Below are 25,867 nucleotides of genomic sequence, written 5' to 3'. Positions count from 1 at the left end.
TTTACAGCATTGATCTAAATGTGAACAGAAGTGCTGAATTTCAGAGGTGAGGTGAAAGTGACTGCCAAGGTAACACTGATTGAGTGTGGCATCAAGGCAATGTTGTAAAACTGAAGTTAACAGAATCAAGGCAAAAGCTCCCCACTGATTGAAGTCATACCTAGCACAAAAGAAGACGTTGCGGTTTTTGGAGCTCAGGCATTTCAATCCATGGACATTGCTACAAGGATCTCTCAGGGTAGTGCCGTCGATGCCACCATTTTCAGCAGCTTCATCAATGACTTTCCCTCAATTGCAAGATCAGAATTAGGGATCTTCACTGACGATTGCACAATTAACAGAGCCATTTGCAACTCCTCAGATAATGAAGCAGTCCGTGTCCAAGTGCAACAAGACCTGGACAACATTCAGATCAACATTCTGATAGCAACATTTGTGCCACACAAATGCCAGGCAATGACCCTCTCCAACAAGAAAGAATCTAGCTATCTTGCCTTGACATTCAAGGACATTACCATTGCTGAATCCCCCCACTATCAACATGCTGAAGGGTACCACTGACCAGAAACCTAACTGGTCCAGCCAAACTATTGTATCTGAAAGAGCAGGTCAGGAGTTAGTGGCAAGTAACTCATCTCCTGACTCCCCAAAGCCAGTCCACCATCCACAAAGAGCATGATGGAATACCCTACACTTGCCCAGATGAGTGCAGCTCCAAAGCCACTCAAGAAGCACAATACTGTCCAGGCAACCCATCTGACTGACACCCCAGCCATTATATTCACTACCTCCACCACTGTCACACAGCAGCAGCAGTGTGCACCACATACAAAATGCATTGCAGCAACTTATCAAGCTTCTTTTACAGCACCATCCAAACCCACAACATCTATTATCTAGAAGAAGAGGGGTAGCAGATGCATGGGAACATTATCACCCTTCCAATTCACAAACCATCCTGACTTAGTTCATTAGATATAGGAGCAGAATTAGGCCATTTGGCCCATTGAATTTGCTCCGCCATTCGATCATGGCTGACACGCTCTTCATCTCCATTATGCTGCCTTCTACCTATAACCTTTCAACCCATGACCAATTAAAAATCTGCCTAACTCCTACTTAAATGCACTCACTGTTCCAGCATCGACCGCACATTAGGGCAGTGAATTCCACAGATTCACAACTCTTTTGGAGAAGTCGTTTCTCCTCAACTGTGTTTCAAATTTGCTACCCCTTATCCTAAGACTATGACCTCTTGTCCTAGACTGCCCCACAAGAGGAAGCATCAGCTCCTCGTCTACTTTATCCATAACTTTTATCACTTTGTATACCTCAATTTAATCTACCCACATTCTTTTGAATTCCAGAGAGTATAAGTCTAAACTGTTCAATCTCTTTTCATACGACAAACCCCTCATCCCTGGAATCAATGTAGTGAAACTCCTCTAAACTGCCTCCAATGCCACCAAATCTTTTCCTCTAATAAGTGGACTTGGAACTATATTGCCATTTCCTCACAGTGGCTGGGTCAAAACCCTGAAACTCCCTCCCTAACTGCGCTGTGGGTGTGCTTACACCACATCAACTGCAGCAGCTCAAGAAGACAGCTCACCATCACCCGCTTAAGGGCAATTAGGGATGGGAAATAAATGCTGGGCATGTTCACATCCTTAGAACAAATTTAAAAGAAGAATAGTTCCCTTGTGTCCTTTATGAAAGCAAGCCTGTCATTCTCACCCAGTCTGTTGTATACCTGAAACGAGTGCCACTCCAACACGGCTGACTTTCAGCTTCACTCTGTGTAAGCAATTGAATCAGCAACTCAGGATAGGCAATAAATGTCAGTGTTGTGCATATTTCAAGGAGGATTTTTATTTTAATCTCAAAAGTGCATATGCTGATTTTCATTTTGAAAATGTCAGGTTAGTGCTTAATTAATTCAATACATTCTGATCCAGCAAGATTTCAAAGTTAAATTTTTGAGTAGCAATTTTCCCTGGATGTTTTAGGTGCTAAAACGATGGCTAAGTGGGATCTTTGATCTGATAACCAGTCAAGGGTAAAATGCCATTTTGGTAAAGGAATTGAGAACTGTGTAGAAACATATTGCCCAGAGGGTCATCAAAGCTCTGACTGACAACTAAATTGCGTGCAAATGTTTATAATCCTGTGATTACTGACATACATCAAGCAACACCTTAATTTAAAATTCTCACCGATCTTTTCAGAACGCTCCAGGGCTTACCCCTCCCTATCTCTGTCATCTCCTCCAGTCCCATAATCCTCCAACTGTCTGTATGGAGTCTGTACGTTCTCTGTATCTTCATGGGTTTCCTCCGGGTGCTCTGGTTTCCTCCCACCATCTAAAGATGTGTGGGTTAGGTTGATTTGCCATACTAAATTGCCTGTTAGTGTCAGGGACACTAGTAGGGTCAATACATAGGGTTACAAGATGGGGCTTTGGCGGGATTGTTACCGGTGCAGTCTTGATGGGCTGAATGGCCTCCTTCTGCACTGTAGGGATTCTATGATTCGATGAAATATTCAGGTTCATCAAACTCTGACCTGTTGTGCATCCTGAATTTTAATCACTGCTACATTGGTTCCTGCACTTTCAGTTGCAGTCACCAAACTCTAGGGTCCCCTCTTTACATCTCTCTGCTGCAGTGATTACAATTAAGATTTCTGATTAAAATTAAGGATCTCTCATTTAAGACAGAGATGAGGAGAAACATTTTCTCTCAGAGGGTTGTGAGTCTCTGGAACTCCCTTCCTCAAAAGGCAGTGGAAGCAGAGTCTTTGAATGTTTCTAAGGCAGAGCTAGGGAGACTTTTGATTAACATGGGGGTGAAAGGTTATTGGGGGTAGTCAGAAATGTGGAGTTTGAGATTCCAATCAGATCAGCCATGATCTTATTGAATAGTGGAGCAGGCTTCAGGGGTCAAGTGGCCCACTCCTCCCCCTAATTTATATGTTTAAGTTATTTCTTAAAAGCTACTTCTTTGTCAAAGCTTTTGGTCAGCTGACCTACTATCTCCTTATGTGGCTCAGTGTCATGCCTTGGTTGTAATATTCCAGTGGAGCCTTGTTTATATTAAAGGTGCTGTATTCGTATCATTTCCTGTGGTGGCGGTTATAGAGGCTGCAGGACGTTTTGATGTCTAACATTTCAATGAATGATCTCTCCAAACTAGCTACCTGAATTGGAGTAAAGAAGTCATTCCAATGATTTCTAGTGCTACATAAAGCAGTGCTCAATTTTCACTCCTCACTGGCTGCTGGAGATTGCTTGACTGCATTACATTTGACAAGGACTTTTGGAACACATCAGGAGATTTCCTGGGACACTTGTGAAGATTTCACTAACACTGCATCAACATTTCTCCAGGACATTTTCTGAGGACCTCATCTAAAGGAAGTGGATGCTGTGCTACTGTACTTTATTAGTTACCTCTAGGAGAAAAGGAATGCTTGATCCCGGGCATCTTTCTATGGACACCTGGGATTGCAGGAAGACTGGGAGGAGGGGAAGACACAAGGCAGAGTAGCACTAGCTGCTGGGGAAGAGAGGAACAGGAACACTCTCAGCAGGAGGTACGATGAACCCAGGGTCTCAGAGAGTACTATTCCCCCATCGATATGACCCAAGTGCAGTGCAGGAGGAGATCTGTGCTTACTGGAGCCCCCACAACTGTATGATGGTCCTCTGTGCAATTCTGACAAACAGCTACATATTCTGAGAAATAATTATACGTCATTTCCTATTGCCAGAGAAGACCAGAGGCAGAGAGCTCTAGATTTGACTGGACTGTAGAATTCCCCATGGTCCAGGGAGCTATTGACTGAACACTGTGTGAATGCTTCAGAGATGTTCATGAGCTGGAAGATATTCCAATCCCTCTGTGTGCAGCTTATCTGTAACCATTGGCAATGCACCGTGCAAGTGAATGCTTGCTATCCAGGAAACTGCCATGAGGTGTTTGTAATGAGATAGTCATCTGTTCCACAGACTTCTGAACCGCAACACTATGTGATGCCTGGTTACCAGGTAACAAGGAATATCCTCTGGTGTCTCAGCTCATGATTTTTTTTTATTCTTTCATGGATGGGCACCACTGACTGGGTCAGCATTTTTTACCCATCCCTAACTGCCCTTGAATTTCTCTGAGTTTTGCTCTGAGTTTCAGAGGCATTTAAGAGCCAACCACATTGCTGGAGTCACAGGTAATTGTAGAAGATTTCCTTCCCCAAAGGATATTAGTGAACCAGATGAGTTTTTTTACAATCAACAATGAATTCATTAGACTTTTAACTCCAGATTTTTATTAAATTCAAATTTCACCATCTGCCATGGTGGGATTCAAACCCAGGTTCCCAGAACATTACCTGGGCCCTAGATTAACTTATCCAGCAACTTTCCTCTCCATCCCTTCCCTTCTATTGAGGAAGAACCAGACAGCAGGGGCGGGATTTTAGGGCCTCGCTCGAGCAAGACCAGAAATTCCCTCCTGAGGTCAAAGGACATTTCCATTGTCTATCCCTCGCTGCTCCGAATCCAGCACCGAAAGATTGGGAATTCTGGTTCAGCTGTACAATGAGAGCTACTCGGACACCTGGAATATCCTCAAGCTGCGGTTTTGATGCCTTCACTGGCCAAGAAAATCCCCAGACATGCATTGGTTTGTTATTGAATGCACAACAATCTGGTGACTATCAGGTTAAACTCAGGAGCCATAAGAGGAAGATGCAGCGGACTAGGTTAGCATCAGGGATTTAAAGTAGATAGCCCGCACCTATAGGGCACTGGCCAGCATCTAACTGAAGACTGCTTTTGAGAGGTGAACTCCAACATCACATTTCAGAGAGTGATTTCCACATGCCTTACCTTCCACAGCTGAGCATTCACCTGCACACAATCTTCTCAATTCCTCCCATCAACAATAATAATGGCAACTGCAAAACTTACTCCTCATCTCGAGCAAACACAAACACTGGAAACATGGCATAACCAACAATACTTACAAATCACAAGCTAGTCACTCAGGTGCTAAATCCTGTTGGCTATCCAGTAAGTGTTGCTGCTTCGATGAAGTGGAACTGTGAGTTAGCAGCAGCATGCGAGGCGCATGGTTGCTGAGAATCTACAAGTTCCCGCCTAGCACATCCTGGCAAGGCTGTAGGATATGAGACTCCAGTCGGACTGCACCATCTCAGCACAGGCTTAAACAGACTTGGCATTTGACTAATAAGCAACTGCAAGGATAATGGTGGAATTGTGGGGTGGAAACAGGAAGGTTGGCATCCAGAGAGAGAGAGAGATCAGCAGCTTCCTGTATATGGTTTCTATGCTGCTAACTCAGCATCTCTTCAGCTAGGCCAGTTAAATCTATTCAACAAAGCCAGCTGGAAAAGAATAGTACTGGAGCCAATCTCAACTTAGTCCTGCTCTTAGCTTTAGAGTGAAAGAATACAAACATTCACCTCCTTACTCAGTTTCAATATGTCTCTCTTTATATGTGCTCAAGTGAAGTCCCAATTAATGCCCACCACTTCCTTAAAACAACACTGATCTGCTGGAGGGTAGCTATTTGGCATCAGAGATTCTCTCTGCAAGTGTCTTTCAGCAGAGGACGCCAGAGCCTCCATGGCAGCTGGCTGAACCTCCATTGCAGTTACTCCGGGGTAAATACTCAGACTGTAGTGGAGTGTGAGCTCAGTCATCAGGCACGGCTTGGTGCCAGCTTCACTGGTTGTTGGATGGAACTGGTCAGCAACCACACGCGTAAAGTGGGATCCAGGCTGTACGTTATGGGCCAGGTTAAGGCCCAAGTCCCCATAGTCATGACCTTTCAGGCAGGCTGAACATGATGCAGTTGTTGTATGAACATCCGTGTGCCGTCTGAGATGGATGAGGTATGTTGTGTTTGTGATGCTGAGTTGTGGTTATTGAGAGATAGGACCTTACTGTGACCACTCGTGACAAGTTGCTCAGTTTCCCGTGGCACTTGAAACGTGTCCTTCAGCAAGATTCCTGGCTGTTACCTCATGGACAGTCACCTTCCACATCTGCCACATTACCTGCCTATCTGCCCCCTCTCTTCCCTACACTCTGTTGTGCTTTCAGCAACCCCCAGGAGCTCCTGGAGTACATCCTCTCCCTCTGACCCTGGACCACTTTTGAACGTTCAGCACACTCTGCTCTTCAGTGGAAATGGATGTGTGGACAACTCCAGGGAGATTGTTTCTAATCAGCATTTGATTGATAGAATCATAAAATCCTACGGTACAGAAAGAGGCCATTCGGCTCATCGAGTCTGCACCAGCCACAATGCCACCCAGCCCCTATCCCCATAACCCCATGCATTGACCCTAGCTATTCCCCTGACACTGAGGGGCAATTTACCATGGCCAATCCACCTAAGCTGGCACACTTGCAGAGAGAGTGTCTGGGTCCCTGGCACTGTGAGGCAGCAGTGCTAATCACTGTGCCACCATATCGCAGGTGTTTGTGTTAATGCCCTCAAGTACATTTAAATCACAATAATCATTAATTGGCCTCAAAATTATGTGCTGCAATCAGACTTTCAAACAAACTTCTCTTATGAGCATAACACCCACTCAGTGGCTGTTTTCATCCCTTCAGCCATCTAACTGCTTTCATCTGTTCATTACAAACTCCCCAGTTCTGTGTCATGGTTAAGAAGGTGGCAACTGGCCCAGGTCTCTTCTGCTGACTCACCGCAGTCACACTCCTGGAGGTGGTACAAGCGTGACTTCAAATCTCTTTCTGCATTCTGATTTTCATCCCATTATTCCAACAGTTCATGGCACTGTCATGCAGCAGACAGTGTGCCACATTTGAAACAAGATAACATCTTTGAAAGATCATTTTTAGCAGTTAGGTATGCAATTTTGAAAAGACAAAAAGGTTAATCTGCCTTGTCTCATTTCTATGACGTGTGCCAGAGGCTAAACACTTGCTTTGGTTGTTTTTAATATTGCAGTTCTCTGCTGTTGCGACTGGGTTGTTTTGAACATTCTCAATCTAATTGCATGTTAACAAATCAAGGTGTTGAATTTGCACAGATCTCCCCTTTTCACATAATTACAATTTGAATCACCACTATGGGAACACGGTGCGATAGACTACAATGGTTTTAGTAGCGCCTGTTCTCATTTGTTCATCTTTGAATAACTGGGCAATCCAATGTGTGTGTATTTTTTTGTAATATGTATGGTTCTCTTCCCCAGCTATTATCTTATGAATTGTAACATACCTCGCTGACTAGACACATACCAGGGTTTTTCCCACAGATCTGCATCACTTGGAACCTTTTGGCAAACAACTGGACAAACCGATAAGCAATGCTTTCCAAGTTTGCGAGATGACTTTAAACTTGAGCCCTAAGCTCATCCCTTTGTATTGTTCAGACAGGATTCCCCTGGTTTGGGAGATCTCATTGAGACGTATAAGATGATGAATGGGATGGATAGGATAGAGTTGGAGAGACTCTTCCCGCTCAGAAAGGATAATAGGACTAGGGGGCACAGCCTCAAGATAAAGGGGGGGCGGTTTAGAACGGAGTTGAGGAGGAACTTCTTCACTCAAAGGGTGGTGAATCTCTGGAATTCTCTGCCCGTTGAAGTAGTGGAGGCTACCTCGCTAAATATTTTTAAGACGCGGGTTGATGGGTTTTTGATAAGAGAGGGGATTAAGGGTTATGGGGAGAGGGCGGGAATGTGGAACTGAGCCACGACAGATCAGCCATGATCTTATTGAGTGGCGGGGCAGGCTCGAAGGGCCAGATGGCCTACTCCTGCTCCTATTTCTTATGTTCTTATGTTCTTATGTTTGTAAACTGTCCTAAGATATAGACAAATTACTGCGGATGCTGGAATCTGAAACAAAATCAGAAAATGCTAGAAAATCTCAACAGGTCTGACAGCATCTGTGGAGAGAAAATAGAGTAACGTTTTGAATCAGTATAACACTTCGTTACAGTGCAATAGCATTTTCTGTTTTTGTAAACTGTTGTGTTCTGTTCTCCTGTGCATATATAAAGTAACTGAGCTTAGACTTTGATGTGGTAGTAGGGGGTTGATAAAGGTAATGTGGTTGACGTGGTATACATTGACTTCTAAAAAACATTTGATAAAGTCCGCATAACAGGTTTGCAGCAAAGCTAAAACTCACAGAAAAAAAGGGAAAGTGACAGCACGGATATGAAGTTGGATGGGTGATAGAAACTGGAAAGCAGTGATGAACTGTGGTTCTTTAGATTGGTGAGAGATATACAGTGGATTTCCCGGGGGGTTGGTTCTAGGACAGCTGCTTTCCTTGATCTATAGTAATGATCTAGACTTGGGGGGGGTTTGGGGGGGTCACTAGGCATAATTTTAAAACTTGCACTTGGTACAAAACTTGGAAGTATCGTGCAATGGCAATAGATTTCAAGAGAATATAGACAGCCTGGTAGAATGGGTAGACGTGTAACAGATGAAATTCAATACAGAGAAGTGTATGTTAGGAGCAACAAGAAGAGGCAATATCAAATAAAGGGAGACAAATGTAAGAGTGCCAAATTTCAAATAATTACAACAATTTATACCACAGCAGAAAAGGGCTCGCCATGGAGAAAGCAATGGGCAATTAGAGGCTCCCATAGCTTTTGGGTAATTAAAAATGTGCAAGACTCAATCATGTTGCTTTGTTTGCAAATAACATATTGATGTATGTCACTTCTAGCAAGCAGAAATAAAGCACGATACAAGCTTGACTGATCATCTTAGACTGGCTGTTTATGTAGCTGTTAACATACTCAGGATTGTTCAGTGGGCACTGATCAATTGCAGAATGTTACCTGAACAGTAGAGATTTTGTTTTGGGTTTTGCAAGCGCAGGCTGGTGAAGTTCCGTCTGTGCTCTGCCTATGACAAACAACTGAATGAATGTTATTTGATTTGATCAGCCAGTTGTTGGGATGTACAGCCTATCTATCTGACACCACACTGACAGTGAAATCCATACATAGTGTTGCTCCATCATTCAATAAGATCATGGCTGATCTTTCCGTGGACTCAGCTCCACTTACCCGCCTGCTCACCATAACCCTTAATTCCTTTACTATTCAGAAATTTATCTATCCTTGCCTTAAAACATTCAATGTGGTAGCCTCAACTGCTCCACTGGGCAGGGAATTCCACAGATTCACAACCCTTTGTGTGAAGAAGTTCCTCCTCAACTTAGTTCTAAATCTGCTCCCCCTTATTTTGAGGCCATGCCCCCTAGTTCGAGTTTCACCTGCCAGTGGAAACAATTTCCCTGCCTCTATCTTAGCTATTCCCTTCATAATCTTATATGTTTCTATAAGATCTCCCCTCATTCTTCTGAATTCCAATGAGTATAGCTCCAGCCTATTCAATTTTGCCTCATAAGCCAACCATCTCAACTCTGGAATCAACCTAGTGAATCTCCTCTGCACCCCCTCCAGTGCCAGTATATCCTTTCTCAAGTAAAGAGACCAAAACTGTACATAGTTCTCCAGGTGTGGCCTCACCAGCATCTTATACAGCTGCAACGTAATCTCGCTGTTTTTAAACTCCATCCCTCTAGCAATGAAGGACAAAATTTCATTTGCCTTCTTAATTACTTGCTCCACCTACAAACTAACTTTTTATGACTCATGCACAAGGACACCCAGGTCCCTTTGCATAGCAGTGTGCTGTAATTTTATATCATTTAAATAATAGTCCATTTTGCTGTTATTCTTACCAAAATGGATGACCTCACATTTACCAACATTGTACTCCATCAGCCAGACCCTCACCCACTCAGATCATCTACATCCCTTTGCAGACTTTCAGCATCCTCTGCACACTTTGCTTTAATATATCTTAGTGTCATCTGCGAACTTTGACACAGTACACTTGGTCCCCAACTCCAAATCATCCTTGTAAATCGTAAACAATTGCAGTCCTAACACTGATTCCTGAGGCACACCACTAGTCACTGATTACCAACCAGAAAAACACCATTTACCTCCATTTTTTGCTTTTTGTTAGTTCACCAATCCTGTATCCATGCTAATACATTACCCATAACACGGTGCACCTTTATCTTATGCAGCAGCCTTTGGTGCGGCATCTTGTCAAATGCGTTCTGCAAATCCAGCTAGGTTACACCCACAGATTCCCCATTGTCCACTGCACATTGAAGAATTCCTCCAAATTAGTCAAACTGCCCTTCATGAACTCATGCTGTGTCCTCCCAATGGGACAATTTATATCTAGATGTCTCGCTATCTCTTCCTTGATAATAGATTCAAGCATTTCCCTGCTACAGAAGTTAAGCTAACCGGCCTATAGTTACCTGCCTTTTGTCTACCTTCTTTTTTAAACAATGGCATCAGATTTGCTTTTTCCAATCTTCGGGAACCACCCCAGAGTCTAGCGAATTTTGGTAAATTAGTGCATTTGCTATTTCTCCCACCATCTCTTTTAGTACCCTGGGATGTATTCCATCAGGACCAGGAGACTTGTCTATCTTTAGCCCCATTAGCTTGGCCAACACTATCTCTTTATGATAATGATAGTTTCTAGGTCCTCACCTGCCATAGCCTTCTTGTCATCAATTTTTGGAGTGTTATTTGTGACTTCCACCCGTTCGATGCCTCAGCCATTTCCTCATTTCCAGTTATTTCATCCCCTTTCTTATCCTCTAAAGGACCACTCTTTTTCATTTTACTTACTTTAGCCACTCTTTTTCATTTTAAATATTTGCAGAAACTTCTGTTATCTATTTTTGTATCCTGAGCTAGTTTCCTCTCATGATTTATCTTACTTTTCTTTATAGCTTTTTTCATGGCTTTGAATTACTTTTAAAGATTTCCCAATCCTCTAGCTTCCCACTAATCTTTGCCCCTTTGTATGCATTTTCTTTCAATTTGATACCATCCTTTATTTCTTTAGATACCCATAGCTGATTATCTCTTTGTCTACAGTCCTTCCTTATCACTACTTTTGCTGAGCACTGTGAAAAATCACTTTAAAAGTCTTCCACTGTTCCTCAGTTGTACCACCATAAAGTCTTTGCTCCCAGTCTACCTTCGCCAACTCCTCCCTCTTCCCATTGTCGTCTCATTTGAATGTGTATCTTTGAATAACTGGGCAATCCAATGTACGTATATTTTATTTATGGGCTTCTTAATGGCTTTTTCCTACCCAGCTTCAATTTTTATGCTTGCTGGAGCAGGCATGGGGAGAGCAGAAAAGTAACACTTACACTTTATCCCATCTTGGGCAGAAAGGGGGTGCTCCTCATTAATAAAGCCCCCTCAGAGTTGTGGCACCCTCCTCCCTGGGAGCTCTAGGATCCCCTCCCACTGGCCTAGCCCCTAACATCATGATTGCCTTCCTCAGTGGCAAGAACCAATGGCAACATGAGAACAACTGTTATTACAGACCAAGTGTTTAGGATCTAGAATGCACTGCCTGAGAATCTGATGGAGGCAATTTCAATCCTGACTTTCAAAAGGGAATTGGATAAGCTCCTGAAGAAGCAACATTTCAGGGTACGAGGAAAGACAGAGGAGTGGGATTCTGCATTTTACTTACAGAAAGCTGACACAGACTCAGTGGGCTGAATAGCCTTCTCCTGCACTGTAACAAGTCTACGATTATTGGCATCTCTCATTATTGAGTTTGGCACTTAAAACAAGTTATACCTTAACATGTGTCCACAATTCTGAATAACAAGTATTAGAAATCCTTTTTTGCATTGTGATTTTTATTTAAATAAGAAGGTTGTATTAATTGAATCATGTATCTTTCCTGCAGGCAAAGAAGTTACAAGCCTTCAAAGATGATGTAAACAAGCTATCACTTGCAGATTCATTCATGATCCTGCTGCTCCGAGTGCCAAAGTAAGGTAGCACTTTCCCACTCTAGAAAAATATAGGGGGATTGATTTGTTTGCGTAATCCTGCTTTGCTGACAGTGTTGATGCCCCGGGGCAGATAGCACCACAGGTTGCTATCTACATGGTCTGCACAACATTCTTCAATGATATCAGTGAGGAATTCTTCATGGGGGGTAAATTGATATAAGAATAAATAGCACATTGGCACAGTGGTTAGCACTGCACCTCTTGGCGCCAAGGACCCAAAGTCGGTTCTAGTCTCAGGTGGAGTGAAGTTTTCACACGGTCCCCACGTCTGCATGGGTCTCCTCCAGGCGCTCCGTTTCCACACACTGTCCAAAGATGTGCAGGTTAGGGGGATTAGCAGAGTAATTATGTAGTGTTACGGGGAGAGTCTGGGTAAGATACCCTGTCATAGAGTCTTAGAATTATAGAATCCTACAGTGCAGAAGGAGGCCATTCAGCCCATCGCGTCTGCACTGACCACTATCCCACTCAGGCCTCTTACCCACAACCCCATGCATTTACCTTAGCTAGTCCCTCTGACACTAAGGGGCAATTTAGCACGGCCAATCCACCTAACCCACATATTTTTGGACAGTGTGAGGAAACCGGAGCACCCAGAGGAAATCCTTGCAGGCATGGGGAGAATGTGCAAACTCCGTACAGACAGTGACCCGATCCGAGAATCGAACCTGGGTCCCTGGTACTGTGAGGCAGTAGTGCTAACCATTGTATCACCATGCCGCCCCTCGATGGTACATACTCAATGGCCTGAATGGTCTCCTTCTGCAGCGTAGGGATTCTATGACTCTAGCTCCCTCAGACTGTTCTCCATATCTGGGGAGTTGATTACCCAATGGTATTATTGCTAGACTGTTAATTCAGAAACTCAGTTAATGTTCCAGGGACCCAGGTTCGAATCCCACCACAGCAGGTGGTGGGATTTGAATTCAAAAAATAATATCTGGAATTAAGAATTTACTGGTGACCATAAAACCATTGTTGATTGTTGGAAAAACCCATCTGGTTCACTGATGTCCTTTAGGGAAGGAAATCTGCCATTCTTACCTGGTCTGGCCTCCATGTGACTCATGAGCCACAGCAATGTGGTTGACTCTGAGCTGCCCTTGAGCAATAAGGGCTGGGCAATAAATGACGGGCTTGCCAGTGACACTCCCATGAATGAATAAAAGATATATATTTATATTTGATTATACAAATGCGTGCTAAGTCACATAATCATTTTGCTGGTTTGCAGCTATGCCCTGCGAATGGAAGCTATGGTTCTTAAAGAAGAGTTTTCTCCTGCCTGTTTTACTCTATACAAAGAAATGAGAGCAATTCGAATGGCTACAAAAGGTAATAAATACACTGAGAAATGACAAAAGTGCAACTCTCAGGTGCCAGTCTTCTACTCAGTTGGCAAGGATCAGTGTATGTTTCAAAGACTGACTGTAAACTTCTGTAACGTGGCACGTTTATTCTGATTTATGGTAGAAACCTGGCTCCTAAACTAGACACATGTACACGTTCAGATCTTCTGGACATGGACAACAGTGCAGGTGTGGATCTTGCTTCTGAGTGCGACCTATCCATCCCTGCTGGAACTGTATGTGTGTGGATGTCTGGCTGCGATGATCACACTTGTTGTTTGCACTGCCAACAATCACTGTTTAGACTTGCACATGAATCAGGTTGGCTTAGGAAAAGCACCTAGTGCCCAAGGAGCCCATCGAGTTGTCAATGTATTCTAAGGTGGAGGGTGAAAACTAGAGGACAAAATTGTTTGAAAGTTGGAACTCCTGTCAGAGTGGCTATTTGTCTTACCTCGAAAACTGTTGAATAAGCAACAATAGATGTTTCATTGACAAAGTTCTAAACGTTCTGGTGTCTGTTTCACAAATGTTTCACAGTGCCTTTTGGTGTGTAGCTGAACTTTGTACCCTTATTAACATTTTTCAGAATTGATGACTTGTGAGGAACTTCATGCAATCCTGCATTTGGTTCTACAGGCCGGCAATATCATGAATGCTGTAAGTGATTTATAATGGTCCCTTTTTGTTGTGCTTTAAATACCACAAAACCTCTCCATGTGATTCTTGCCCATTGATGGCCTCTTCCCATTTTCTCTTCAGGGAGGTCACGCCGGAAATGCTGTGGGTTTCAAACTGTCTTCATTGCTGAAGTTAGCGGATACAAAGGCAAACAAGCCAGGAATGAACTTGCTGCACTTTGTCGTTCTGGTTTGTATTCAAAGCTTACTTGTAGGGACAAATGCTTGCAACTGTCATCTAGTAGTCTCCTTTTAATGGCTGGGTCACTCAATTCTTATTTTTCTGGGCATCAGTTCAGACAGCAATTTCCTATCATAAATAATGGGAATGATTAACCTTCCAAATAAGGTACACTATTAACTCCAGGAAACTGAATTCACTTTTCATTCATAGCATCATAGCAATATACAGCATGGAAACAGGCCCTTCAGCCCACCTTGTCCACGCTGACCAGGTTTCCTAAACTGAACTAGTCCCATTTGCCTGCATTTGGCTCATATCCCTCTAAACCTTTCCCATCCGCGTACCTGTCCAAATTTCTTTTAAATGCTGTAATAATATCTGTGTCTGCTACTTCCTCTGGCACTCATTCCATACGCGCACCACCCACTGTGTGGAAAAAGTTGCCCCTAGAGTCCCTTTTAAATCTTTCCCCTCACACCTTAAACTGCTGCCCTCTAGTTTTGGACTCCCCTACCCTGGGAAAAAGACCTTAGAAAAAGATCTTATCAATGCTCCTCATGATTTTATAAACCTCAATAAGGCCATCCCTCATCTTCCCACGCTCCAGGGGAAAAGTTCCCAGCCTATCCAGCTTCTCCTTATAACTCAAACCTTCCAGTACCTGTAACATCCTTACAAATTTTCTTTGCACTCTTTCCCATTTAATAACATCCTTCCTATACACAGTACTCCAAATGTGGCCCTACCAACGTATTGTACAGTTATAACAACTCGGCACATCAGAATGAAGCTTTGGATACAGAAACCTGGATCATTGAGTACTGTAAATGAAGAAGAAATGTTATTTAAATGGTGTCATTTATTCCTCTTCACATAAAAGAAGGCAGGCAAGCCGATAACAATGATCCTTTTTGTCCAACAGGAAGCACAAAAAAAGGATGCAAATCTTTCAGCTTTCCCTGAGAAGTTGAAACATGTCCAGGAGGCAGCCAGGTAAGATAATACAGGACTATTTCTCTCCCCTTACTTCATTCCCCTGCCACAAACATGCACAAAGAAAACAAATGCCAAGACAATGCTAATAAAGCACCTAGTTATCAAATTATAAAAGTGCCCCAAAAATATTCACAGATACTTCGCAGAAACCTCATACATTGAAAACAAACTTAGGGAGCCACACCTAAAAATCTTTTGACCACACGCAATTTCCAGATATCCCATGACCAAAGCCATCTGCAGCTGGGATTAACGAAATGGCTGTGTTTGTTATTATTTCTTTTGTTTCCATCACGTACCTGGAGTCTACTATGCAAACATTAGCGACGCTTAGCTTTGTTATTGCCTGAATGTTCATGCCAGATAAAGCTGACAATGCATTGTTGGATTGTCGAAATACACTGCACTTTTGAGTATCAGCAATCTAGATGCACGATAACTTCTTAAGAACTAGGGGTGCAGTAAATAATGTGTTGCTGTGGAAGAAATAACTTTTGCCTTCAATCCCTGGATTGCTATTTGAGTTAGTTGAGCTCAGAACAAGAGAGATTAACAAATCAGGTTAGACGGGCATTTCTCATTGCAGACGCTGACAGTGTTGCTATGTATTCCCAAAATTTCCAATTCTGTTTTCTGTGTTTGCTGGTTTTTGCCCTTTGTATTTTGATTAGAGCTTTACCACTGCTTCAGGAACCTTACCTTTGTGTGAATCATCTTGTTCACAAGTGGAGTGCAAACAAACGAGGGGGGAGTAAAGAGAAAACTTTCACGCTGAGAAAACATTTCTGCACACAATTTTTATAAATTGAGGATTAATGAATTGCAAAAGGATGCTGATGTTTCTTACAGTAAAACAGGCTGTATGTGCGCTGGTCAGAGTGACAGCCTGCACTGATATTCACCCTTAACTGCACACAATGCGCCCTTGGTGTAAGATAGGACTGAACAAAGATATGTCAAGGCACTTCCACTAAAGAAGGGGTTTTTGACACTGCAGTCTGGAAGGTGAAACAGGAGGAGTGGTGCAGATGCCCAGGATCACTGGAAATAAAATAACATTTGTAGGATAACCAGGGCAAGATCTTCCCAATTAAATTCTACAGGTGGAATTTAACAAAAAAAATTCTAAGTGTCGGACGAGCGTGAGAAACGGAGAGAATTGAATGCACTGATTCTTTCGTCAGGCTCCCAGTCGTAATTGTAAGACACAAGGTTAAAGAAAGAGCCAGGCTGTGGTTCTCATCAGTAAGGGAGGAGCAGAGCCTAATTTTGCTGGTGAAGCCAGCTGCTGAGCTCTGGGAGCACCATTGCACAGACGTCCCGATCTCCCAGTGTACTGGGAGATCTCATGACCCCCCCACCACAAAATCAGGATCTACTGCTGATTGCTCCCCATGCCCCACCCCTTTTTAGTGGTGGCGGGGGGCAAAGCCGATTGTGCCAGCAAAACACGACCAGGAAAATGGCTTTTGGTGCAGGATTGGAAAAGCCTCACACACGACCTTGTCAGCTCGCTGTGTCATGGTTTCCCGTAGCTCGTATAGCTTCAAGGATCCTCAGATTCACTTTACTTGCCTTCCTGCTCCAACATCCTCTGTTGAGTCTCGCCATTGATAGGACAAATTCCCAGTGGTTTCAGCATCCAATAACTCCATGGGAGTATCCAAAAACCTTCTTTTTCCACTGGCCCTAGCATATTTCAAACACTTGTCAGCATCAAACTGCAGAACAAAAGCCCCGTTACTTCCAACACCATTGATCTCCAGTGTTCCCAATCAGAAAGAGACAGGGATGAAAACGAAAAAGGCAAGGAAAAGAATATTATCATAATTTTTCAGCTCCTGTTTTCAATATTTAGGAAAGGAAAAAATGCAGTTAAAAGCAAAAATGGAAATTTACAGAATAACGGTAACTTGGATGAATGAAATAAAATACCTGAAATACATAATAGGTTAGTCAGTATTTGGTGAAGTTTAACCAAGAAAACATCAATAACCCACCATTATATTTTCCGTGCATTTCTAGAATTCTCTATAGGTTTCCATCACTTGTATGTTTTATATTTAACTTGGATAAATGCTGTTTTTCGGAAGTAATGTTTGGCCTAATTATATAACAGTTCTGTAAACAAAACAGGAAAGACTTAGCAGATCTGGCAGCATCTGTGGAGAGAGAAGCAGAGTTAGCATTTCAGGTCCATGTGACTTCTTCACAGCTTTGAAGAAGCCATGTGGACTTGAACTATCAACTCTGTTTCTCTCTCCACATACACTGCCTGATCTGCTGAGTCTTGACAGCATTTTATGTTTTTATTTCAGTTTTCTAGCATCTGCAGCATTTAGCTTTTATTCCGGAAAACAATACTGCAGCTACTTAAACAAAGTCTGCTTCCCTTTTTATAATACGGCACAGTGCACGATTGATTTTGTCTTTTCAGATACAATTTTATGTGAGGAGTGTTCACCCAAATCTAGCCAATGCAGTGTGCACAAGATAGGGCCTGTCTGAACTTTTTTAAATGTGAAAATCTGTTGTTAACGATATTTTTCTTTCAGATTGTCAGTAGACAGCATTGATGGTGAGCTCAAGTCACTTGTCAGCAGAACAAGATGGCTACAAGGAAATTTAAAGCAAGATTTTGAACTCCTGCATCAAATGGAGGATTTTACCCAGGTGAGCCAGTGTCAAAAGGCCTTTGACTTGCATATCCACATGGCAGCTTTATAGAATAGAAAAGATTAAAATATTAACATTATGCTGCCGAATATATCAGATGACCGTATTCAATTAGGAAAGAGCAGGGAACACTGACCTATTGCAGTAGATAACTTGAACCAGAAAGATTAACGAGCATAGTTGTGTTGGTCTGCTGTTAATCTTAATCTCTTCACATTGTGCCTATCACAAATGTCTAAAGTTTCTCATGGGCTTTGTTTGAATATATAGAGAATACTTAAAAGTTTAGTTGTTGGATATAGAATTTATCCCATAAGTGAGGCGATCAGATAACATACAATTGCTGTGTACATTTTCGACTTGTGGCAGTCTTCTCTTGTGTGTAAAAAATCCATATTCAATATTTAAACAAAGAGTATTCTGTTTCTACTATAATTATAGTATTAAATATCTGTTCAGAATTTAAAAAATGATGTTCACAATTTTAATGGGCTATTATAAGGGTAAAGGATATTTTATTTAATCTGTTCTCACTGTGCCAAAAATGATCTGGCTGCCATTTTGAAAATAGGGCTTTATTAAAAATGAATAGCAGTGCCATTAATACATATTTTATTAAGTTAATAACAGAATGAGCTTAAAATTCTAGTTTTGTTGTACAAGGATTGTACAAATATAATAATAATATTTAGTATCTCTGTCAGATACAAATATTAATTCTGATTGTATGACTTCATCGAAGTATTTTTTCTGAGATTTTAATTAATTTAAAGGGTTGAATTCTAAATTTCCTGGCAGCAGGGAAATGTCTAATTGCAGCATGCATGTACAAGGAAAAACACAAACAACAATAATGACATTTGGAGGGGCTGAAGAGTTATCTTATGATAGTGCTAGTCTCAATACTCATTTGATTTGATTTATTATTGTCACGTGTATTGGAATACAGTGAAAAGCATTGCTTCTTGCATACTATACAGACAAAGCATACCGTACATAGAGAAGGAAAGGAGAGAGCACAGAATGTAGTGTTACAGTCATAGCTTGGGTGTAGAGAAAAATTAATGCGAGGTAGATCCATTCAAAAGTCTGACAGCAGCAGGGAAGAAGATGTTTTTGAGTGGGTTGGTACGCAACCTCAGACTTTTGTATCTTTTCTCCGATGGAAGAAGGTGGAAGAGAGTATGTCCTGGGTGCATGGGGTCCTTAATTATGCTGACTGCTTTTCCGAAGCAGCGGAAAATGTCGATAGAGTCAATGGATGGGAGACTGGTTTGTGCGATGGACTGGACTTCGTTCACAACCCTTTGTAGTTTCTTGAGGTCTTGGACAGAGCAGGAGCGATACCGTGCAAATGAGGAAACCAGAAAGGCCAATTAACAAAAGAGACTGTGCACTCGAACTTACTTACTTACATGAAGGAACAAGTCAGGTTCCCACTAGATATCATACACTGTGTATTACACTGCATCATTTTCCATCATACCAGAACAAACAAGAACAAACTCTGACAGATGAAGTTCAATGTTTGCTTTTATGATTAAACTTATTACTTGTCTTACATGACAGTGATTTGATATCTTTTAGTGACATCCGTTCTTTAAATTTTATTTAATGTATTTCTGAAGAAAAACATTTGTTTTTGTGGAAGTTTCGAGAAGACGTTGCAGTCTAGAAAGTCAGATCTAACAAACTGTTTATAGGATTTCTGTATTCTTTCATGGGATATGAGCAGCACTTGGCTAGGCCAGCGTTTATTGCTCACCCTTAGTTGCCCATTGAGAAGGCGGTGGTGAGTCACCTTCTGGAACCTCAGGAGTCCTTTTGGGTGTAGGTTTTTAAAAAAATACTTTATTAATAATGCTGCTAGGAAGAGAATCCGGGATTCTGACCCAGCAACAGTGAAGGAAGAGTGATTTGGTTCCATGCCAGGATGTGTGTGGTTTGGAGGGATGTAACTGACAGTCAATTTTGTTGCAGTTAATATTGATTGATAAATGGAGCCCTGACTTCCATCCAGCATTAACTAAAGCGCTGTGTGTGTTTCCCTTAGCAAGCTTTAAGAGAAGTGGACAAATTAGAGAAAGAGCGAACGGAATTGCAAAGGGAGACCAATGCTCTCATCGACTTCTTCTGCGAAGACAAGGAAACAATGAAATTAGAAGAATGCTTTAGGATATTTCGAGACTTTTGTGACAGATTCAAGAAAGCTGTCAAGGTAAGCTGCTTCACAAGCTGCTCTGATCTGAAACAGCTGCAGTTGCTTGCTGAATCCCTTCCTCAGTATGTGAAGCCAATCCATTCAGGTTTACTGAATGACAGAAAGAATTCTCTTCATTGACCTGAAATTTTAAGGAAGTCTTGAAATGAGGCGACAGCTGGAGTTATTGTAAATGCAGCTGTGCATAGCACGAGGCAAACAGGAGAGCAGCCCAATTTCACAAAACAGAGGTTGAATATGATAGCTGAGTGCGTGAATGCACTGCCCAGTGTGGTCCTGAATCAGGTGGATCAGGAAAACCCCCAGATCCAGTCCTCAGTCTCTGTCGAGTTGGGCAGCTGTGGTGGGGTTTGGGTTTCATGCATTAGCCTCATTGCCCCTGAGCTGGGCGGGAGAGAAATTAACTAAAGATCCCCCTCCTGATTGCTAATCAGTGCCCCATGTGGACACTCTGTCCTCTTCAGATCTTTACATTACACACACATAAATATGTGTTTAATGTATACATCTGAAGAGGATAGAATCTGCCTCAGTAGTCATAATCCCCTGTGGTTTAACTGCCTTTAGTCCCTCGAACCCAAATGGCTGTTTTGGACAACAACCCCCAGAAAAAGTCAACCTTTGCAAGAAATGGGGAGGAGTTTATACAGAACAAATCAGTGCAAGAAGAAAATGATCCCAGCATGAGTTCTGTGTGTGGTTTTCAAACGGATTTTTATTCACAGACTAGAAAGTGTACATATCTTTCTAACTTTATGTCAGTAAATCATATTTCTAAGAAATATCATTGTTCGAAACCTTATTATAAAATATTTATCGAACCACATGAGGCTTCAGTTTTATATTTTGGTGCAAACATGTTGCAACAAGATATGGTGGCACAGTGGTTAGCACTGCTGCCTCACAGCACCAGGGACCCGGGTTCAATTCTTGGACTCGGGTCACTGTCTGTGTGGAGTCTGCACGTTCTCTCCGTGTCTGTGTGGGTTTCCTTCGGGTGCTCCAGTTTCCTTCCACAGTCCAAAAATATGCTGGTTAGGTGCATTGACCATGCTAAATTCTGCCTCAGTGTTCCCAAACAGGTGCCGGAGTGTGGCTACTAGGGAATTTTCACAGTAACTTCATTGCTTTGTTATGTAAGCACTACTTGTGACACTAATAAATAAACTTTAAAATTTAGATCAATGTTAACTAGAATTTTTGTGACTCCTTCATTCCACTTATTTCAAACTTTTCAAGAAAAATTGTCAGTGAGCTAAAATGATAAATATTAGGTGACTGAAAAGTTTGTCCCTTGATCCCATAGGAGAACAGAGACAGAGAGATCCAGGAACTCCGTCAACAGCAGAGGTTAAAAGAACTGGAGGAGAAGCGGCATTTGTGGGCTGCTGGAGAGCGAGCTGTGTTTGGAAGGAGCAGCAGTGAGAATGATGTGGAACTGCTCATCAAGGATGGACTACATGACCTCTTGGCCTTCACCCAGCAGAGATCAGAAAGTCCCGGGGGTGTAAAAAGAACAAGAAGTCGGCGCCTCCGCTCATCTGGAGGCTCAGTAATGGACAGCCATTTACTGTCCTTTTTGCAGAGTGCCAGAACAGATGAACAGGCAAAATCAAACAGCATCCCTCGATCAATTGCACGTTGCTCTAGACAGAGGGCAGCCTGGCAAGAGATGGCAGAAACTCGAGAAGGAAGTTTAGATAATGCATACTTCGACTCGGACCGGGGCTCTTCTCCAGACACCCCTGTAAAAGACAACCTTCAGCGCAGAGCTTCAGCTGTACCCTACGTTACTGAGAACACAGAGACTATTTTTACCCCAAATCTCAGTAACACAAAGACTGACAGTGGAATCACTCAGAGTGCCCACAATACCTACAACAATAATAATGAAAATATCAAACAGAATAGGAATCACACACAGACTGCAAATTTAAACCAGGTGACTGCAGCCAAAGAACAACTTGAGCATCTTGAGGGTTTACAAATTTTTAGTTATTCCAATTCTAAAGTAACTGACTCTAGCCAAATGACAACCTGTGATGACGTTACACTAACAGACCTAGAGTATGCCGAAGACTTGAGTTTGCAAACTCCTAATATGGATGTGAGTTTGCAAACGCCTGATACAGATGTGAGCTTGCAGACTCCTGATACAGATGTGAGCTTGCAGACTCCTGGTACAGATGTGAGCGTGCAGACTGCTGATACAGATGTGAGCGTGCAGACTGCGGATACAGATGTGAGTTTGCAGACTGCTGATACAGATGTGAGTTTGCAGACTGCTGATACAGATGTGAGTTTGCAGACTGCTGACACAGATATGAGCTTGCAGACTACTGATACAGATGTGAGCTTGCTGACTCCTGGTACAGATGTGAGCTCGAAGATTCCTGCTACAGATGTAAACTTGCAGACGGCTGATATAGATGTGAACTTTCAGACTTCTACTGACCGTGACTCAAATGTACTTCCTTCCGGTTTGGCTTCGAAAAGTTGCTCTAATTGCAAGTCTTACTGTGTTTCAAGTTCTCACTCATCACCACAAAAGGAAAGAAATGAAGAAAGCACGGAAATGTCCAAACTGAGCTCCGATACCCTAAAATCAGCCACTAACCTTGTTTCAAATAAGGAGTGTGGAACAGTGTTTTTTGTGCTGGGATACACAGATGATGTGGATTGTCCTGGATTCTCAGAGAAATGTGAAGGTGTGTGCCAGGGAACCAAAGAAGAGCTACTTCAGGCATGTGAAAAGCAAGATAATAATACCAGAGACCAGGCAGCTACATCTAATGATCTGGACCACACGGCATGTGACCATCTTTCTGTTCCTGTCACTAAAGGAAAAAACACTCGCAACGTTTCAGCTCCTGAGGCAGTCTGTCTGAAATCAGATTTGCCAAAGGAAGCAAAGCAGGTTTCCCATTTAAAGCAGTCTTTGACTGTTCGAGAGAAAGGAAAGGCCAGTGCAAAAACAACAGTGCACTGTTTCAGAACTTCAATCCGTCCCAGATCTCCCAGAGCAGCAAGCCAGTCTAATCATGAGGAAATAAAAAGGATTATGCCAATATCAAAGCCAATTAGAAGATCAAATAGTGTTAAAAGATCAGAAACAAAAACATTTAGCAGTGATGAACTAAAACAGTCTCAAAAGGCTCCAGGATCAAATAGATGGGACAGTTGCATAAAGACTCCCCGTAGGTCCAGCTATCCGGTTACAGATCAAAAGCCCACAAAAGGGACTATTGCTTTGGGTAGCTCATCAAACAGTCTGCCAAAGCATAGAGATTCATTTAGAAAGCCCAGTGCTAAACCAGTCCATAATATCTCCAGGCCAAAACCTGAGGAAAGCACGAAAATCTGTCGCTCAACTACAAGTAGTCTTCCGAAGTCTAAAACAGACACTGGCAGAGCAGCAGAGCCCACGGATAGAAATGGCATGGCCATGCCAAACCCAACTCCTAGCTTTGCCAGAAATACTGTGGCGTCATCCTCTCGGCGACTGAAGGTGGACTCCAAACAGAGCCCAGAGAAACCTCAACAAACCTCCAAGCCAACAAATCTCACCCGAGCTGCTTTGCAGAAGCAGACCTCGGTAAGGTACAGTGGGACAAGCCACACAAAGAGCAGTGAAAGTAGCTCCTTGAAAAGGGCAAGTAGCCAAAAACCACTGAGCAAGCCTCAAGAGACAAGTAAAACAGCAACTTGTAAAACACAAACCACTTGCACAGGAAACATTGCTCTGTTAAAATCAACAGAAAAGAAAGCTGTCCCAGCAGCAGAGAGTAGAATCAGGAAAACCCCAGAAAGGGTGCTGAAGTGGAAGTGAAATTCTCCTCTTGTGTGTAGATTAGGGCAGTAACAAATTAACGGTGATGGCGGAATCTTTTTGAAAGGAAAGTTCTTCCCTCGTGTGCCCGCAGCTCAACTTTTCATTGGTGCATGATGCTGTTCCACATCAAGTCAACCCGACAGTGCTTGAGTGTTAAGACTCCCAATCAGAGGACCAGACATTGACTCTCATTGTCAACTGATGCTGACTGTTCTTCAACCAGTCGGTCAGGCTTCTAGATGTGTTCTCTGTGGCACCGGGAGGAGGTGGAGAGAGTGCCAGAACCAGCTCTGCCATTTAGAAGTGCACCTCCCGCTATCCAGTGAATTGATGCATGCAGAAATGTGTTGGCTGGCCCCATTTATTGTGACAGCGGAGTCAAAGACCTGGTGGAGACTAATAATTGTAATAGAAATGACATTCACATGCAACTGATGCAGAACCAGAACCTAGCAACATCTTGATTAGTAGCAAGGTGATCGCTAATTCCTCAGGAAGAATGACTGGTGCACAGTATTTTGCAGGATTGAGTACGGATGCTGCTTGTCTGTAAATGGATCTTGATGCATTACATCAAAATCTTGCAAAGCTAAGTTAGCTTTATCTCTCTTTGTAGTTAGTCAATGTATCTCTTTAAAGTACACATCAATGTTAAATCTTTAAATCTCTAGAAGGTGCATATTTATCGTTATGATGGGCTGCTACTTTCTTTTTATGGGAGGAGGGGATTGGTGCTGAGGATTAGAAATGTATAGAGATACCAGTGAACGAACTAGTGGACTGAAGGTTCCACTCGATTACCTAGTTGCAGCACCATAATTTATTTTTTGTATCGTGGTATGTATAATGTGTATATTACAAAGTGCATAGCATAATCTGTACAGTCAATACAATATCTGGTTAATTAAACTCTGTGGATGAGATAACCACTGATGTTTGGTCACTGATTGTAGGGTTGTTCAGGAATTGGAACTTGAGATTTAGATAGACTATTGTCTGTGGCTCTCTTCTGTATTCTGACACCTTCTGTAAAAGGAAATTCTTTCTCACAACAATAGAAAAGAGGCCCTCTTGCAGGAGTACCCTGAGAGTAAAATGCAGAACTTTGTGAAACCCTTACTCTGGAAAACGATGATAATCCTTTTGATATCAGATGTTAGCCTGTGACTTTCAAACACAAATTGTGCTGTGAAAGGTCATCCCTTTTTTTTATTTAATAGTGTCCTTATAAATATGCAGCGTGCTAATCTATATATATATATGTAGGTGTTGCATTGTCTGTGTAGTGGTGTTCTTCCTAATTTGATTAAATATAAAAGCGGTATACATCTGTGTACAACTGCTTTGTTGGACCAATGCCTGTCTGTAGAAAGAATGGCTGGAATTTTGCAGCCCTCTGCCGTTGTTTCCCCATGGCAGGGCCGGCTCGCGATTGGAATTGCCATTCCCATCGGAACATCCCGCCAGCATGAAGCGCTGGGCATGTTTGTGCATCAGCAAATTTCTCATGCTGTTATTTCCGTAGTGTTTTTTATGGGGATATATTACACCCTAACCTCGCTCCAGAATGTGCTTTTATTCTAAAAGAAGTATATATTTTTGTTAGAGCTGAGCTCATTATGTCTCCTAACGGACCCACAGACTCTCTGTGAAATGAACCAGGCTGGTTTGGGCTCCAGTACCTGCAGGCTGCTGAATCCACCCACACCATGCTCGAGATCGCTGGCATCTTTATTTTTTTTAACTGACAGAGTCTAAGGAATTCCAGATCTTTTCCTCTCCTTATACCTTTGACTGAGACGTGATGGATGATTATTTTGCATCCACAATAGAAATAGAATTGAATGTAAATATGACAGTCTGAAAGCTCAACACAGGTCAGCTGGCATTTTATTTCTATATATCTGAGATGCTTTTGCTATTTGGCAAAGAAGTCGCAAACTGTTAGCTTCCTTCATCTTCTCCAGTCCCTATCAATTGCACCC

The 25,867-nt window shown here is 42.4% G+C and overlaps 1 protein-coding gene across 1 annotated transcript in view; it reads left to right on the top strand.

Moving 5' to 3' along the window:
- fhdc1 (FH2 domain containing 1) overlaps positions 1-25,542 on the top strand; it is a 102,609-nt gene extending 77,067 nt beyond the window's left edge. Inside the window, exons 5-12 of the mRNA XM_080192597.1 lie at positions 11,836-11,921; positions 13,179-13,279; positions 13,883-13,953; positions 14,056-14,163; positions 15,080-15,150; positions 17,709-17,826; positions 19,883-20,047; positions 21,357-25,542. Coding sequence (XP_080048723.1) covers positions 11,836-11,921; positions 13,179-13,279; positions 13,883-13,953; positions 14,056-14,163; positions 15,080-15,150; positions 17,709-17,826; positions 19,883-20,047; positions 21,357-23,879 — 3,243 coding nt within the window. The 3' untranslated portion in view covers positions 23,880-25,542. The remainder of the gene's footprint in view (positions 1-11,835; positions 11,922-13,178; positions 13,280-13,882; positions 13,954-14,055; positions 14,164-15,079; positions 15,151-17,708; positions 17,827-19,882; positions 20,048-21,356) is intronic.
- Positions 25,543-25,867: the final 325 nt, after the last annotated feature.

This window comes from Carcharhinus amblyrhynchos, chromosome 1 (assembly GCF_965287045.1).
Source record: "Carcharhinus amblyrhynchos chromosome 1, sCarAmb.v2.hapA, whole genome shotgun sequence".
In the NCBI taxonomy this organism is placed as follows: domain Eukaryota; kingdom Metazoa; phylum Chordata; class Chondrichthyes; order Carcharhiniformes; family Carcharhinidae; genus Carcharhinus; species Carcharhinus amblyrhynchos.
Note: the sequence above shows the minus strand (reverse complement) of the source record. Positions and strands in the feature narration are given on the sequence as shown.